The 18581-nt window shown below is 36.9% G+C and overlaps 1 protein-coding gene and 1 long non-coding RNA gene across 2 annotated transcripts in view; both read right to left on the bottom strand.

The window, feature by feature from the left end:
- CATSPERB (catsper channel auxiliary subunit beta) overlaps positions 1-16803 on the bottom strand; it is a 42341-nt gene extending 25538 nt beyond the window's left edge. Inside the window, exons 1-7 of the mRNA XM_088539752.1 lie at positions 16786-16803; positions 13778-13930; positions 12298-12364; positions 10863-10958; positions 10202-10351; positions 6420-6512; positions 5312-5430 (exon numbers count right to left, since the gene is read on the bottom strand). Of these exons, the coding sequence (XP_088395878.1) occupies positions 5312-5430; positions 6420-6512; positions 10202-10351; positions 10863-10958; positions 12298-12364; positions 13778-13930; positions 16786-16803 (696 nt within the window). The remainder of the gene's footprint in view (positions 1-5311; positions 5431-6419; positions 6513-10201; positions 10352-10862; positions 10959-12297; positions 12365-13777; positions 13931-16785) is intronic.
- LOC148595922 (uncharacterized) lies at positions 543-3290 on the bottom strand. Its single transcript, XR_015914394.1, has 4 exons — positions 3263-3290; positions 2584-2650; positions 986-1032; positions 543-608 (listed from the first exon to the last, which is right to left on the bottom strand). It is a non-coding gene; the product is annotated as an uncharacterized LOC148595922 (long non-coding RNA).
- Positions 16804-18581: the final 1778 nt, after the last annotated feature.

Below are 18581 nucleotides of genomic sequence, written 5' to 3'. Positions count from 1 at the left end.
TAGCACAGAAATGAAAGAGAAAATTATGTCATTCCTATTTTGCAATTTTAGTGCATCTGAAATAGAGTTACTGAAGTGTGTAAAATTTTATGAGAAATTTTTGGTCAGGGAGAAGTACAACATAAACTCGGGAAGCACTTGCATTCCTCTTCTTCATCTCTTCAGAGTGCATATCACACTGTGAATAAAACCTCAGGTATGGTAAACTGCTGCAGTTCATAGCTAGGAAAACTGATGCACAGAGAAACAAAGTGATTTGCTTGGAGGATAGTGAAGGAGTTGAGAACAGCACCAAAATCTCTTGGGCTGATGTGTCTTGACTAAACTACTCACCCACACCAGGCAGCCTTCTTTGTTCAGATAGGTTAGAGTGACAGCAAGAATAATCAATTTAATCTAATTTATAAACATAATATGCATAAGCAAGGGAAACTGTCACTGGTTCCATAACATACCTGAGTCTTGTAAACACTGATTCCTGTATTCTGCTGATAATCCATAAGGAATGCTATTGGTCTTTTGGAAAATTTCTTTCTGCCAAAGGACCTTCGAGGAAGGCAATTTGACCACAAATGGAAAGGTGAATAACTGTAAAAGCAGGTTGACAGCTGAAAGAAAGAAAAGATGCAGACAATAAATTTTGCATTTTGGCATTATGAAGGGGTTTGTCTGAATTTGCTCTGATTCTGTTTGCTAAAGTTAGTCAGATTCTCAGTATAAATTACCTCTGATTATTAGGGGATAGTATGAACAAGAAGTTATTCAACTAAAAAAAAAAAATCAGGAAAACAATTTTAAACAGCAATTCTAAATTTCCAGTCCTGTGATAGAACACCAGCATTTATGGAGTAGTGACATTAAAGTTCAGAATACTCAAGCAGAGAAATGGCCACAAAATAGGAATCTTAAAATCATTAAATCATCAGGCCAGACTTGTGCCATGCAACATACTGTTGAAGTTACTGCAAATTTTCTGTTGTCTTACCAGGCTCCATGACTTCTCTTTGTTGAATGTGACACTAACAACATCCTCTAGAATAAATGAAATCTTCATTAATCTATCATCTCTTAAAAATTACAGATTGTTTGGTAAGTAATTTTAAAACAGTTGCTATACTAGTTTAATTGATTGATCTTATTCATTTATAGAAATATTAAATATACAGACTCTGCACTGCATAAAAAAATGGATGTGCCAACTGGCATATTTCTGGGCATCTTAGAAGGAAGATTATTGTGGGTGCAGTATTTTCTTCAATGTAGTGAAATAATAAAAATGATTTTAAAGACATAAAATTTATTTCTGTACCTAAGATAACAGCCATTTAAAGTGGGAAATGGTTCATCTAGTCTAATATTTGGGCACAGGGAAAAGCAACCAGGACATGTAAAGAATAATCTCCTATATAATCTATATAATCCTACACAATCTTTAGAGGTTTGTGGCTGAGGGACTTCTCTAGATCAGAGAATGCAGGTGATCATCCTGTTCAACAGGAACTTATGAATTTGTTTTCCTTAATTTTGAAGGATTTGAAATATTTACCCTCTTTTGTTTTAAATCTCCTGTCTATTAACTGTCTGGTGAACTTCCTTCTTATACTTTAAGAAATTCCTCAGACCCTTTTCTACACTGGTCATGAGTTGAGTCCTTTATCAGCCTGCTCTTTTATAAAACAAGAAATGGTGGTGTATTCAAAAAGACTAATTCTGGCATAAGAATACTTCCCTTCAGCTAACTCAACCTCTGGATATGGAATATCTCAGGAAACATCATAACACCTTTCATAAGAATTTGCGATCTGGAACTTTCAAATGTTATTTCCAATTTGCACAGCAAAAGTAGCTGCTTTGTATTCAAAGAAATGTTCAAAGCAATATTAAGAACCAGAAAATGCACTGGGTTTCAAAAAAATAGATTTAAAATTTTATTCCTTCACTTACGTAAAATATGTTTTAGATATCTATCTATCCATACACACACTTGAAAGCTGTATTGAATTGTCCATAGACTAATTTCTTCCAAGACCCAAGTAACTTCATTTTATATGAATGTACATGAACTAGCCAAGAGAATCCACAATACCACAGTTCCTCAAAGGTCACTTAGCAGGATTGATGATTGCACCAGGAAGAGCTCTTTGCATTCTGTGCACTGGGTGGTGGTCTTATCAACACACTGCCTAACAGGTCACTGCTTCAGGCCAAGATACCTGGTTGCTTTAAAGAGCTGTGTTAAGGGCACTGAGAAGGCCCAAGATTCTGTCCATACAGTCTTTCCACAAGCTGCACCAACATGTCAAAATCATAGGTTTCTGTTGCTCTTGCCTGACATATTGACTTGTGGAAGAATATTAGATGCAGGATGAAATTAAAGATATTGGAGAGCTCTTTTTTTTTTTTTTTAAATGGCAATTAAGAATATGTTCACATGAACTAGGGAGACTGTTCCCCAAATGCCATACAAATTTACTGGATTCCTGAGGCTAGTCAGCTGAACTCAATTCACTTTAAAAAGTGCCTTATAATTTTTATGTTTTTTCCCCCTCTTTCTCTTGCAAATTTAAAATCTGAATATTTTACCTTCATAGGTTTCTCTGTTGGCTAGACACTGGGTATTATACCATAAATTTGCACTGAAATAATCATGCTGTAAGAAATAAAAAGACACAAATAAGTCAAGTGGCTGTATCTCCTTTGATATGTAAAAAAAAACCCTGTAAATAACACTACAATTTACTTGCAATAATAAGCATGGGGAATGAATGATTCATTGTATTTGGATGTTGCCAGTTCACCTAGAACTTGACTCATTTCACAATAAGCCAGACTGAGCCTGGTTAGTACCGTGAAAGTCCTCCAAGTAAGCAACAATGTGAATTATTCTGCTAATCAAGACAGAGAAATGTCTGGACATAAACACAGAACTGCAGAGATACCACCCGCTGGAAACCTAACTGCTTTAATTACACAAAAAAATCAAAATTCTGCTTGATCAAACTGCTTAAAAACACCCCCCTGCATATCTGACAAGAGTAACATCTGGCTACATGCCAGCTAAATTCAATAGCTGCCACTAACATTTTTTAATCCACCATTGCATTTTTTTAACATCTTACCCCCAAATGACTCCATGTTAAGATGTTAAATATGTGATCTATTTTATCACAAAGAGTTGAAACACTTTCAATAAATATTTATTGATGTAAAGAGATTTGCAAATACAAATATTGAAAATACACCGTATTTCCAGCTTTCTTACCATTTCAAAGCCGCAAAAGGTCACATTAGAGAACTAGGGAAAAAAGAACGAAGAATAAAAATAGCACAGACAGCACAAAGATTGTAATGCTAGTAAAAGATATTTGCCTGTATTTACAACTTTTCTTGCCCTCTTTTATTTATTTTTTAAACTATCATTGGATCACAGAGCAATATTGGCATTAACTACAGCAATAGAATGTGATCCTCTAATGAGGCATTACACTATGGATATGGGCTTGCTCCTCTAATTCATTAAAATGAATTAAATATTTTGAGAGAAATATTTGTGCATAAAACTTGCGATTATACATCTGATATCTGTACATCATATAAAATTGCACATACGTAGTTTAGAGAAATGGGAATAATCAGATACTTCACACAGGATCTTTTAGTTCCAGAAAGATACCTTCATGGAAGTCACAATAAAAGCAGATCTAGTGGTATTGTTCATAATAAAGATAGCTCAATATGGAGTCTTATAATGGGAAATAGGATAATTCATAATTTTGCCAAACCAACTACTTGGGTGTAAAATTCTCCTTGCAGGCTTTATGTCCTATGCTGACATTTTGAAAACTTGGGAAAAAAAATAGCTAAAATAGTCATCTATCTCTAAGGATAGGGCCAGGAAAACACACATTTTTCTCCAACTTCTGTTGAAAAGAAAAAAATCTAGTGGCCTTCCATGGAGAGACTCCAGTAGCACCTCGCTTTCAGAAAGGATAGAACTTTGGCAGAAAGATGATCTCTGTGTGAAGGCTGAGTTTTTTGCAACACCATGACAACCCAAAAAAAAAGTTAGATTTCCAAAAGTTAGAAATTTTCTTTTACACTGCAAAGACTTGCTCAATAATGCAGTACTGAAATACAGAAAGAGAAACGTAATACACCTTTCTACAGGGGTAATGTTTTTCTGGACTCTGTCCTCAGCTGCTTTTGCCAGGTACAGGCTACGTGGGAGTCAAATGCACAGTTTAAGCAGCAGGTGTGGCTGCTGTGACGAAGCCACTAAAGCACAGTGCGGGGTGTGTTAGGCTATGGTGCAAAACAACTCTTAATTTTTCTGTTGCAGTCTGTTACTAAATGTGAAAGAGCGTAAGACCATAAGCAGGCTTTTTTTTAAAAGAAAGTCTCTATTTTATTAGTCCAAATAATTTTAACTCCTCTGCAGGTGACCTTATTAACTCTGCTTCTAAATCCTGCCTCCCTTAACATGAGCAGTTGCCATAAACACCCACTAGGAGGATCTGCAACATTCTGTGTCCCAACCAACAGAACTGATCGTCCACTCTGTGCATAGAAAAATCAGTTCTGTGCACAAATTGATCTGTCATGAAAATAAAAAGTCAAGACAGGCTAATTTGAATGTACACATGTACAATATAAAAGGAAAAATATGTTAATAATTGAAAGAAAATAAATACAACGAAGAATGTGACTCAGATCCATGCATTTACAGCATAGCCTAATATTTCGCACTACTTCTAATGAGTTATAAATCTTAAAATGCAAGTTAAAAGATGCTGATTATATATTGAATAAACATCTTCAAAATGAAGAAGACCTAATCAGCCTAGCTAGCTGGATTTCAAATAGTTGAGGTTAACAAAACTCTTTGAAAATTTGACTGTTGGACAGCTTGAAATTAATAAAATGATACATCATTTCCAGTGTAAGGTATACTTCCTCAAAAGAAACAAAATATATATGTAATAACATATAAATGATTGCTGGCTTTACTCTTCAAAATACTTCAATGAAATTATAATTTCATGTACAGAATTTATGTTATAAGAGAATAACTTTTTTTTTTAAATGAGCAGTTTGTTCCTTGACCTTATTCACTACTTTATTTTCATAGCCGCTTAACTGTGACTTCAAAATGTAACCTTTCACAGAAGGAAAACAGAAAACTGAGTATGTACAGAGTTGCATTTTCAGAATACCTCTCTAGAAAATAGCTTTAATTTCTGACTTGCTTTTTGGCTAAATTTTTGCAAAATTGGGTTAAAAAGCTACTTGAAGTTGAAACAAACTCACATACTGTTAGGATTTTTCCAGTAGGTTGGCATAGGTCATTACTGATATGTAAGCCCATTGTGGTAAGCAGCACCAAATGGTGATTCGTTAAGACTATGTTCAGAAGTGAGAGGCCTTCACATGCTTGGGAGGGAGAAAAAAGAACATTGTGAAGAACTGCCCATAATTTGACATTGCTAAAGTCTACCCCAGAGTTTTCACAAGCACCCTAGGTGTTTCCCCCCAAAACAAAAGGCAAAGTTCACGCCGACAGCCAGGCAGAAGGGTAACCCCCAGTCACAACTGTGCAGTATTTGCTGTCTGGCATGCAGGGCCACCTCCATTGGGTCACCTAGGCAGAGTTAGGATCACATTCTCCTGTAAGAGCTGCAAGTGCTTGACACAAAATGGTACAATCCACAAAGTTTTTACATGCATATAGTCCTTAAATAGCACCCTAGCCTCGAAATCAGAAGCAAACTGCTGATAAAATAAAATAAAAAGACTGTACTGAGCAGTATATGCAAAATTTCATTACGGATACAACTGAATGATCAAAATCTAGGTATATATACACAGAATATAATATTCTTCATGCAATGACCCAGATGCTATCATGCAAGCAATGTAGATGTGATCAAACAACCACCACAGACTACAGCCAGATGCCAAAAACATGAATATTCCGTAAACATTGAATATAATCCCTTACTTGCTGATCTTTAGTCCTGATTCTCAAAGGAAACATACAAAACACATTTAGAAGAAGCATCTGGGAGCTAACATCCATAACTCTATTTAACATTGTAAATTATGGCTATTGTTTTGATAATGCATCACAGACTTCCCCACAGCTCACTTTTGCTGACCCTTTGCTTTCACAGACAATTTTTTTTTGAATTCTCATAGTCATTAAGCAAAATTTGCACGAGCTAGGACAACTGTTCTGAGGTTGTACTGAAGCTCTGTTACTTTTGTTTTGCATGGAGAGAAGGTCTATATATTCCCAAATCTCTCTCCATATATACATATATAAATAATTCCCCCTCCCAATACTGTAAGTTTAGTATATTAAATGTCATCTTTCTCATTGTGAGATTTGCATTGCTAAACCACTGAAAAGTCAAATTCACCATCATCATTGCTGGGACACAGGCTCTTCGTCATGTTGAACCATGTTGTATTGTCATAGGCAAATCCAGTGTAGGTAACACCTACATACACACCTGAAAATTGAAGGAAAAAAATACATACAAAGAAACAATTTACTTTAAGATCTGCCCTCTAATGTTGGATCTTTCTAAGAAATATATTTTCTGACACAGAAAAGATAAAACATTCTCTATTCAGATAAAAATATTATTAACATCTAAAGAATACATTAGAAATGAAGTCTGGAAATTCTATGACTTCTGTTGCCTCTTTCATGGAATTGTTACCTATGAGAGATCCAAATGAAAGCTGGTTTGGACAGCCCGAATACAAAATGAAGCTCATTTTAAAACTCTGTGCTACATCTGTTGTCATATTGGGTTTAACACCTACAAACAAATCTGCAGGTTGATTTTTTTTTTTACCTAAATAGATCAACATCAATCGTTCTGACCCAAAACTATCAGCAGTTCCAGAATTATTTTGCAACTGGAGTAACAATCGATGTCAAGCCCCAGTTGTTCTTCAGGAATTTCACTGAGAAAATTCCTCCTATCTTTCATTAGGAACTTCTGATTGTTACCTAGCGCAAACTGTCCATGCTTAACCCTGCAGAAGGAAAAAGGAAAGATACTTTGCACTTCAAATACAATTCACACTAGCATCCTGAGCAATGCACAGTTTCAAAAGCTGTGAGCATCTTGCTCTGGGGACTTGTTTTAAAGGGCCTGACTCCAGACTTACTTTTTCAAAAAGACTGGAAATGGACCTTTTAAGCAAAGAATCAACGAATATTAGCACAGAAACTGATGAGGGAAGGAAAGACAAAGCAGATGTAGACAGTTATCTGAAACACAAAGTTTGTAGGTGTAAGTAGAGAGACATTTTTATTTGGCCCTAAATTTCTTGAGTTTAATGAATATATACTGGTCTCTCACAATCCAGTTTTGCCGTTCATACTCATGTTGTTTTTCCATTAAATGTGTCAGATTTTGTACTGAAATTGTAATGAAGAATTCCCATCAACTGCTTCTGCCTGAGTTTCTACTTCCGATGGTTTTCATTTCAATTAGTGTGTAAGAAATTGTAAAATAATTCTGAAAAACACAGTGTAAATTCTAACAGAACATATGGCAGTTCCAATAAATCATGTGGGTCTGGACTAGCAATATTAAGTGATATCTGCCTTATGAATTCTACTTTTCATAAGTAAAAGGTAACATGAAAATGACTAAAGGAAGACCAAAAAACTAAATCTGGAAAGAGTTTTGAGGCTTCATGAGGCAGAGCCCCTCATTTTCTATCACTGTGCTGACCAAATACAGGTCACAGAACGGTCGAGGTTGGAAGGGACCTCTAGAGATAATCTAGTTTCCATACCTATACTGTGCCATATACTCATTTCTTCTGCATTTCTCTTCTGAATACATTTTGTTCAGGCATGCTTCCATTACCACTAGTTCCTACCAAGCTTTTCACATAGCATATACTACCATTTGAATAGGACCAGCCAAATACTAAAATTATGTGGAAAAAGTTCTGTTCAAAGGCAACTTGAGTAAGAACTGGATGCAAAGTTCAAAGTCATACTGTTATGTTATATAGTATGTTAAAAAGCATTTTAATTTATTCACTAGCTTTATCTTCATACTACCTCCTCTCTTACTGGCATAATTTGGTCTTATTTTGAACTCTTCGGATCTGGGAGCATACCTTCGTATGTGCCTACACTTATTGCTGTAAAAAAAAAAGCAGACCTTACATTCACTTTTATTTTTCTGCTGTTCTTTCTTTAGCCATTAGATGGAAGCAGTCACATTTATTGGCCTTGCAGACCCTCCAGTCTGTGCATCAATGTAAAGTTTCTTTCAGCAGGTCGTAGAAGGGTATGTTAAGACTAGTTTGCTAAATATTGAAATTCTTCAAGTTAATAGGATATGTAAAAGATTTGTCTCTAAAGAACACACTGTGTTACAGTAAACAAACAGTTCCATGAGATAGAAAACTCATGGTGTGGGTCTCCTGGGTGGTGCCTTCTAAAGGACGAGCGCACGTTGCTACTTTTCCTGTCCCATCTACTTTCACAGGATGTTTTAAGACCTTATAATCCAGGCAGTTGCATTACACTTCTGCAACGTCCAGTTGTACAGTGTGATTTTTTCCTGCTTGCTAGATACAGGAATAAAATACTGAATTACTGCAGCCAGGTGTATCACTGCTCGGTACCTATTCGGAAAAAGAGGAAAAGAGCAGCAGTCTAAATAGACCACAAATTTTGGAGCTGTTGGTGCAGCAGACTGCTTGGAGGAAAGATTTGAAGAACAATAAGTCAGTTCTGAAAGTGTCTGCAAATTCTTTCAGGAGTGAGTGACAGCATTAGAAAAATAATAAGAAAAGCAGTAGAAAATTCAATAAATGTGTGGGAGACATAAGCCTTACAGGTATATCATAAACACTTAATGAGTAAGGTCAGGCTATTGTGAGAACACTTGTACTAAAGAAAAACAGCTTAAGTTTGGCAAGAAAACAAAGACGTTTGTGGCAGCACTCTGAATGTATGTGAAGATGCAAGATTCCTCTAGCCTTGCCTAACACTGAAGATGGAATAACCAAGAGAGAGTAAGTGATGAGGCTTTTTATGCTGTGAAAGGTAGGAAAAGATGAATCTTGTGATATTAGCGGAAAAAAAAATGCAGGATTTGGACATAGCCAGCAGGATATAAAGTAAAATATGATATACAGGCCAGTGGCAGGTGTCCAGATGAGAAAGGAAGCTTCAAGAAAATCTGCAGAGAAGTACATGAGGAGTTTAGAAGAATCTTCTTTTTAATCATTTTAGGTTTGAGATGGCAGAGAGACCAGTCAACATTTCATCCGGACATGAAATGAAGTAGAATTTATCTCATCTAACTGTAAGTACCTGCTTTGTAAGTTTTTCACCTGAAAAAATTACCTAATTTTCCTTTATGACAGAAGCAATGTCAGCATGTGAATTATCTGCCATTCACTACAGTTAAGTGAAACAAACTGTGCAGCCTACAAACACTTATTTCTCTTGCTTGATTATAAAAGAAGTTTAGGCAACAAAGCCATAAACGATGCCCAGTTGTACATAACTAAATACAAAGAGATGAATCCCACCTGAAGAACAACAACAGAGATCAGATCTGTGCAAAAAGCCACACAGGCCTTTCGAAAACAAGATTATTCTTTGTCCCCACACACAAGGAGATAATGATGTCCATGTATTTATAGTCTGCCTTAAAACAAAAGGAAAAGCTCTTTGCTGAGAGTCCTCGTTCTGGAAGCATATGCTCAAAAGGCCTTTCATCTACAATTTTGATGTTTTATAGAAATATGTATTTTTTCTCCTTTATTGATTTCGAAATTAAACACTTGTAGATCTTTGAATGTCCTTTCCTGATTCAGAATATTTCATCTAGCCTTTTTAGATATTTTTTATACTCTGCCTTTTTTAGGGAAAGGAATAAAACTCAATAGGTAGAGTGAGAATATATCTATAAAATACATAAAAATACAGAGAATAATATACTTTAATTTCTGGTTATGCCTGAATCTTATTTAAAGCATTATACCAGACTGTTTCATTGGTTAAATTCATTTTAGAAGAACACAGATGACTGCAGAAGGTAAATCGAGAAATTATAAGTAATTCAGAAAATAACAGGTCTTTCACATGTTCACTGCTTTTCTCCTGTCGATGTCACTGTGCATTTGTGAAAGCCCAACGATCTGCACCTACCGGGAGTTGTAGCGTTACAGATGAGTCCAATAACTGCCACATCATTAGCACAAGGAGATACTGACAATGTGATATTTATTGCATAAGGCAGCACAGCATCAAGGTTTTCAGGGGTTATTCTTTCACCAAGTTCCCACTGAAGAATTGGTTCTGTGGAAGAGAAAAACTCTAGCTACTTAGCAGAGGTAAAGCATAAATAAGCTGTATGCATAGGAAACAGTCTTCAAGCTTTACAGATTTGGAGACTAGGATGAGAGTGGACAGGAGGTTAAGCACAGTAAACATGTAAGCAAATAAATTGTTTAGATAGCTTTTCCTCCAGTACAAAAGGAAGAATACATTCATGAACAGATACATATTAAGGAAAAAAAAAAACATTGAAAATAAGGCTATGCTTTTAACATGAAAAATTTGTGCTACAGTGTTTAGTATACATACTGTGCCAAAAATATCATATGTGTGAAGAGTTTTTTTATTTCTTAAATAAAATTTTCCATGACTCTGTATTAAAAAGAATACCATGAAGACCGCAAATTAGGCTTAACAGCTGCAGGGCCTAAAACCCAGCTTCAAGCCTCCTGTAGCAGGGATTGAGTTTCAATGGAAAGATGTTTGGGATAGTATTCTGAATTCAGTGAAATGGAGCTTCTCTTATTCTCACCTCTGAGAATATCCAGTAACGTTCCTTCGGTGGTAAACATATTTAATCCATGATGCATTCTGAATGTTAAGAACCACTCCTCTATTGGAGCAATGTCTGCTTGAACATGGAATGAGTATTAGTGAAATCTTTCAGAATCGACAGAGGAATGACACTCCCAGAAGGGACTTTCTTCACTGAACCTTTTTTAGTAGCCACTGCTTACTAAACAAGGACACCAGTACATGCCTAGAAGAAATGCACAGCTACACAGTTCATATAAGTTAACTAAACATGACAAATACAAGAAGTCACATACCTGGATATTTTACTTGTTTAATATAGTGCTCACTTTCAGTATTTACTGGAAACGTCTTTGGCTGCATCAAGTGAAGTGAAATGAAAGAATAACAACTAAAGAGGGTATCAAACCACAGTGTTTGGAACACCAGTGGTTTTGAGATACAAAGGTCCAGTTTTATTCAAATGATTTCTGTCACACTACTGAAGATTATTTCAGGCAGAAGTCTGGTATCAGGATTTCCAAACCAACTGCTCATTTGTACAACTGCAGAGTGACAAAGAGTTTTAGAAGCTTGTCTGCATCTTAGTTCCTGTTGTGCCGGCCTCAGTGGCAGTGTATTACCAATAGCACAGCAACAGAGATGCAGAAAAGCACTTCTCTGGAGTAAGCTGACAGTAGTGAGGCTGTGAGGACATTAAATGCAGTATCAGTGATCAGCACCGTGCAGATTTCCTTAATGCCTGCAATAACGGTAGGGAAATAGGACTTGGCAAAGCTTTAAAGTGACCAGATACTAAATTAGGAGACCTTGCTGGCTTAAAGGAGCACTGAGAAATCATCCAAAGGACTTTATCAAGGATTGAATCTAGGAAAGCTAAAGCCATTCTGCACAGAAAATAAGAAAGCCAGGTATATTATGAGAGACAAACATGAACAGCAATAATACTGAAAGAAACAGGGTGTTACTGAACAAAAGCCCAGGAGTTTGAAACTAAATATGTCATTGTGACCACGGATATGAACTCTCAAGCAGGGAGAGCTGCTATCAAAAAAGGCTTCCTTTAAAACTGAACTCCAGTGATTTCTGCTGTAGTGAGCAATGAGTACCTTCATTCATCAATAAATTAACCTCATTTCTACCAGCAAAATCTTGGAAAATAATGAAAACAAAACAAAACAAAACAAAAAAAAACCAAAAAAGAAATGATTAGTAATATTACATTTTAAGAGGTTTAGCAAATCCAGCCACCTATAGAACAGCTACTAAATCATTGTTAGAGGATAAAAATCTGCAAAAATAAAACAATATTTAACACAGCAGAATACACAGGAAAGTTAATTAATTTGTGGACAATATTAAAGAGCCAGAAACAGCTCAATAGAACCCAAAGGAAAATATGCTGACATGAAGTATTATTTTAAAATTCTTACCAGTATTATATGTAATGTTTACTCTGGGAATATCAATGTGCCAAGTACTTTGATCTTCTTCAGTTTGCTTTAGAAAAACAGCATTGAAAAGAAATTTTAATACTTTCTTGCAAAGACCATATTTAAAAACACCCCCTTTTCCAGATTATGTGCCTAATTCCTAAAAAACACTGTACTATTACACTATACAAGGCTGAGGGTAAGAGCAGCTGGAGGAAAAAATCCTTGCAGCAAATTCCTTCAGATTACCTCTGGCTGAAGCCAATAAGGATATGCCAGGCTCAGCTGATTCATGGGAGTCATTCATGCTTTTGTTTCTGTCCCATAAACCCTGACTGCATATCAAGCCTTTGTTTAGCTGATCAGAGAAATACCTTCCTTTGGATATATTCTTATAAGCATTTGGATAAAAATGGTTCCTTTTTTCTTTTTCTCTTCCCCACTCCCGCCTTTTTTTAACAGATTGTGCTGATAAATCTGACATGATGCTAAATTCACCAACTCTTGGACATACACAGAAATTTTGGGATAACCTTTAGATTTACCTAATGTAACTATATCAATTGGAAAAGCAATCAGATCAGTTCAATACTGATGTGAGTACAATTGTGCTACTGAGAAGGTGATCCCTGTCAGAGTAATTTATCTCTGTATAAGAACAGCTATAGCAGTAGAAAGTGCCTTCAAAGAACAAACTTCATGATACCAGTGTCAATAAAGCAGCAAAGCATCCTGGTGTGGACAGGCCATAGTTACAGCACCAGATGTGTCTTGAAGATATGTCACACCTAAGACTAAATTTCAGATTCTTATGCAATTTTGTGATGATGTGGAAGAAGTTTCTTAAAATTTAAATATATTATACTCAACTGTAAACTCCTTTGATCTGTCTGAAGTTTAAAGAAAGCTTGGAGAGCTACTTGAACAATCCAAACTTAAATTGCATGTTTTTTTCTGTATTTAATTCCTCCATTCAGTTAAAAGGATGTATGCAGAGGATTCCTTCTTTTCTGGGCAAAGTAGATTCAATACTTCCAAGTAGAAGTTCTAGCTTCCAACTTGCCACTCCCTATTTCTTCAAACTTCACAATTCATCTCTCTGTTGTAAGTGCTACCACCTGCCACTACTTACCTTACCTTTCAGTAAGCATTAAGTTCCCTATTTTAGCCCTGAACTTCGTAATACTGTACCAGGAATGAATGAATCAGAGTGGTGTTAGACTTATTTAAACATGTTTCTCTTGTCCTGGTCTCTAATTAGGCAAAGCTAGACCGTGCAAAGAATTGCAAAGCTAACCCAGCTGCCTAGTAGAGAAAAATAAAGAATAAAGGGTAGGGTATCTACTCTAATCATCACTGTGGATGCCACAGGTTCTGCAGCAACACAGAGAACTAATGAAACAATTGTGTTAGTATGGTCATTGACACTACTTGATAACTCATGCTAATCCAGCATGTACTGGGAAAAAGGAAATGTTACCAGTATCAGTTTGAAGTAGAAGATCTGAGAATAGGTGCTGTTGAAGATCTCAATGGTGGGAGCAAGCCCTGCAGAATTATACCTCAGTAGAAGCTTCTTTCTTGTTTCCAAACTGTCCTCCCCCTCTACATTATATAAATAACAGCTGATCATCTTTGAAAAGGAAGGAAAAACACATAGTTTAACTTACAAAATCTTACACTACCACTTCCATTACAATTACTAATCCAGTCAAACACTTAACAGGCTACTAAAGCCAACAAGTCATTGCCATCGTTTGTCCTTGAAAGCAGATTGGGAGTTATCACTATAAAGCATATTCCATCCCTACCAACTTTAGATGTAGAGTGGGAGCCTCTTGTTTTATAAGTATTGCTCTTGCTATTTGCAGTGGTTGCAAATACTAACAGCAGAATGAGGTCAGCTGATAGAGATATTTACAATTCAAATCCTGCATTTTTGCAACATTATGGCATTTAAAAAAATAATGAAAAGAATATTGTATGCATCATAACTTGCATACAGGCTTAAAGCAATGTACTTTCTGCATGAAAAGACATTTATGTATGGAGAATATTTAAGATCATCCAGTTGTGTCAGAAAACAATCAAAATGCTCAGCTGCAATTAACTGAATGTGCCAAATATGCATTTACAAAGCGGAGATACAAGTTTCGGAATCCACATCTGGCTGCAAGACTCTGATAGCTTCTGAACCTGCTCCCAGTACAGAAACCAGAATGCAGTCTTCTTGGTGACAAGTTGAGAATAAGTTCAAAATGTGCCCAAAGACTTTTGGCTATCAGCAACAAGTACACATTTCCACAGGCACCCAGATATATTTTTCAAAGAAATACTATTTGTGAAATGCTTTACTGTATGCAACTTTTAACAATGGCTGACATCTAATTCAGTGATTCTGCATGCCTACTTGGCATGGTTCTAACACCATGTAAATCACAGAATGCAACTGTTTTTTTTGGTAACTGCCCTTGATAGACTAAATGAATCTTTATTAATAACATTAGGCCAATAAAGAAAAAACATATAAAGGAGATCCAAATTATCAACATTTACGTGCAGGTTAATCCATTATTCCATCTCTAGAAAAACCCTCCTAATACAAATATAAGGTAATAAACCACAGGATGTGTTTCCATGTCCGTGAGGTGAACAAATTGCAGCTACTACATGCCAACCCATGTCTAGGAACTTACCAGATTTTGTGAATCTAGGTACAATTTGATTGCTTTAAACCTGGCTTTCTCATCATCCACTTTGTCAGTAAAGCATGAGAAGCTTAAATTACCTTTAATTGGGAGAAGCAACAAATACATTTTAGTTACTGAAATAGCTTTTGCAAAAATACCTGTAAGACAAATAGCAATTTTGCGAAAGGAAGATGTAATTCACTTAGCACCTAAGACATTAAATATCATCTTAAAAAATAAAATTACCTTCGTGCATCAGGAAATTTTCTGTGATTATTAAAGAAATTTCTGAAGTTCTAGTTCTGCAATATGAATGCAAACTTCCTCCCAACTCTCTCATTCATGCTAGAGTGCTTTTTATAGTTGCTTTTATCCTTCCGTCCATCTATCCCATCATCCATCCACCCAGATCCTGACTGATGCGTGTGATGATACCAAATGAGCCAAAGCTCAAATTCAGAACTTGGAAGGTCAGTATAAGCTCACTATCTCATTTTCAAAGTACTTTTCACTAGCAGGTTATATTTATAATCTTTTTAGATAATTCTAGAATCTAGCTGCTTCCCCAAAGAATAAAACAGATAATTTCCAGATGTTCTAGCGAAGAAAAAAAAAACAGGAGAAAATCACAAAAAAAAAAAGGGCTGGAAGAGATGTCACACAAATGGCCAGGTGGCTGTCACTCTGCATGAAAGGCCATACATTTGGTTCTCAGCATATTGCTGAAAAGTCTCTGTAACACCATTACCGGACTGGCAACGCATCGAATAGCAGGCACTTGCATTTTGATCAGATGAGGAAGCACCCCTAGTGCCTGCCATGAGACAGGGAGGATGCACGAGCCTTGGGAAAAAGCAAGGGCCTGGGCACCAGTATGAGAAAGGAAAATCATACTGGAGTAAGCAAGAGAAGAACTGTCCTCACGCATATAAAAATCATGTTTCCCACCATTTTATTCTAAAAGTAGTTTGTAAGTCGTGTTGTAAGTCATGTTTTACCTTTTTTTTTTATGAAAGGCTTGAAGGATAAATTTCACAATTCACTCCAAAGTGATTCTGTAACTACCACCTGTGCTGCTAAACAACAAGTTAACAGAACTGATCATTCAGTAATAAGGTCAACTTGCCTTTCACAAAATACGAGTCTCCTGAATACACAGGAAATGTCTTTAAAATTGTCGTAGCTGCGATACACAAAATCAGTGATCCCATCTGTTAAAACGAAAGAAATCCTCCAGAGTTTCTTGTCTAACAATCTATTATGAAAGCATTTCTACCAGCTCTACAAGAACGAAGGATATTTAACAACACCTTTTTCTGAAATGGAGGATGTCCGGATTCTGCTTAAGGTTTTTACCTTGGTGAATCAGTCAGCTTCTATACTTGAAGTCTCTCTGGCCCTGCCTTACATTGGCACATAACAGTGGTGAGATGAGGAGAGGGGAGGAAGGGGTATGGACAGAACTGGCGAGTGAGGACTCAGCCTGTGTTTCACTGACTCTCTGTATCTGTGGGCAACTTAATTCATTCTCTGCGTATCAGATGCTCCACATCCACCTCAGGAGACATCAGGAAAGCTTCTACTTATGAAGTACTTCGAGATCTAGGTGAGAAGGCTCTGTACTAAGGTAAAGTTTGATGCACTCCCTTCTTTGATTATTCCTCCTTTACATAACTTTCTTCTTCTCTGTCTCACTTCTCTAGCTTTATTCATGCGTTTACCCTATATTCTGCACTTCCCGCTCCGGCAGTTGTAACGCACAGAGCAGCAGGGAGATTATTCCCTTTTCCCCACCTACCTGGGCAGGCCTCTCCATGGGCATTTTCCCAGGCCGGCAGCAAGCAGCCGCAGCTCCTCAGCCTGGGGCGCCCAGAGGCTTCTGGAGGCGACCGTTGGTTGTTGGAGTTCCCAACTGCCTCCTCCTACGGTCGTTGGTGCTTCCATCCGTCCTCATAGCCTGTACAGACCAGCGGCAACTGTTTGTTTTTTTCCTTCAGCACTTGAAGAAAGTTGTCAGCCAGAGCTGCAAACGTGAGAGGAAATGCTGGTTTCACATGGATGAGCCTGTTTTACTTCATGTTGCAAAGATTACTGCACTTGCAGTACCTGCGTGCACACACTCAGTTACTGCACTTGTGGCCGAGGATCGGGAGCACCCGGCCCAGGCCTCACAGCCCACGCGGGATCGGCTGATCCGCTCGGTGGCACGGGCTGCGTGGTTGCCCTGGGCCCGCCTGCCACAGACTCCTCACACCCTGAGCAGGGCACATGTGGCCAAGAGTAAGGTCTAAAGAGAAGAGCTGATAATGCCCCTATTTTTTAAAAATGTCATTCCTTTCACGAGTATCTATATTTACCCTCCTACAGACAGTGCAGAAAGGTCACAGCACCAATCGAGTTGGTAAATTTATTAGATATTCCCACAGCTCTGAATGCTTCTCCTTTTCTCTCCTCTTAAGGAATACACACATGGAAATAAGCTTGGACTTATATAGCCGCTGTGCTATAAACAGCTGTGCAGCAATATAATGAAGACATGACTGTAGGCAGCTAATGTAGACATGGCTGTAGGCAATTTTACTTGCTGGCCAAAGGCAAAACCATGGTAGACCTTCCACAGAGGAAGTTCAACAGGCGGAAGCACAACCTGACAGAAGAATTAAAACCAATACTGCTCTTCTTCAGTGCCACTACTGCCCTACATAGTCTATATATATGTCTTACGCATATTAATATATACACATAGATACAAAAATCGTAATATATATAAGCCATTTGAACAGTCCCTTAAGTCAAGACTGCAAAAGTGGCTTCACATACCAGCAACAAATCTTTTACAGGCTAACTTATCATGTGATACAAACATTAAAACAAAACATCTAGGTAATACAATATTCAGCTCATAGAAATATAGATAAACTTTTTGCACTTGCAAAGATGTTAAAGTATTTTATAAATGCCAGCAAGCTGATTTCCAAACTGGCACAATCACACAGCAGATGGTGAAAATGAGACTTGCTGGTGAAGAGTGTTGTCCCCAAATCATCTAAAATGTCTCTGACATAGCCAGGAAAAGACTCTTGATCTCAATATGTCAGCTTTGATATCCAATACTGAGCCAGAGCACACCGTAAGCAGTATAAAGAATTCAATGTATTACAGAAGGCTTTGGATCAGTCTCTCAAAAATAAGATCTTAAAAATATCTTACTGTAAGGACAGCAGCAAGTGTAGGAGAGAAATAGTTGTCAAACATTGTGGGGACAAAGCAATGATGAGCCAGTGAGGCAAGATTATTAAAACAAGCAGTGGAAACCAGTATTTAGTAACTGCAATTACTGTTTAAAAAAACAGAAAAGCATTTTTGAAGAGGAAAAAAATCAGAAATGAAGGCTCATACTGAAGAAGGGAATTTTAATCCATATGAAAGAAACCACTAGATATAATAATATTCTACTAAATTCAGTTCTCAGCAAACAGTCAATCACAAAAACAAAGAACAATCACTGGAAAGGATGAAAAGGTCATAGTGCAGTCCATATTGCCAAGCTCATTTCTCTTAGTTTCAAAGAAGTTGTGAGAGTTTTCCAAATAC

This window comes from Tinamus guttatus, unplaced genomic scaffold, assembly GCF_059628265.1.
Source record: "Tinamus guttatus ecotype Peru unplaced genomic scaffold, ASM5962826v1 Tinamus_guttatus_pri_ptg000048l, whole genome shotgun sequence".
NCBI classification, from domain to species: Eukaryota; Metazoa; Chordata; class Aves; order Tinamiformes; family Tinamidae; genus Tinamus; species Tinamus guttatus.
Note: the sequence above shows the minus strand (reverse complement) of the source record. Positions and strands in the feature narration are given on the sequence as shown.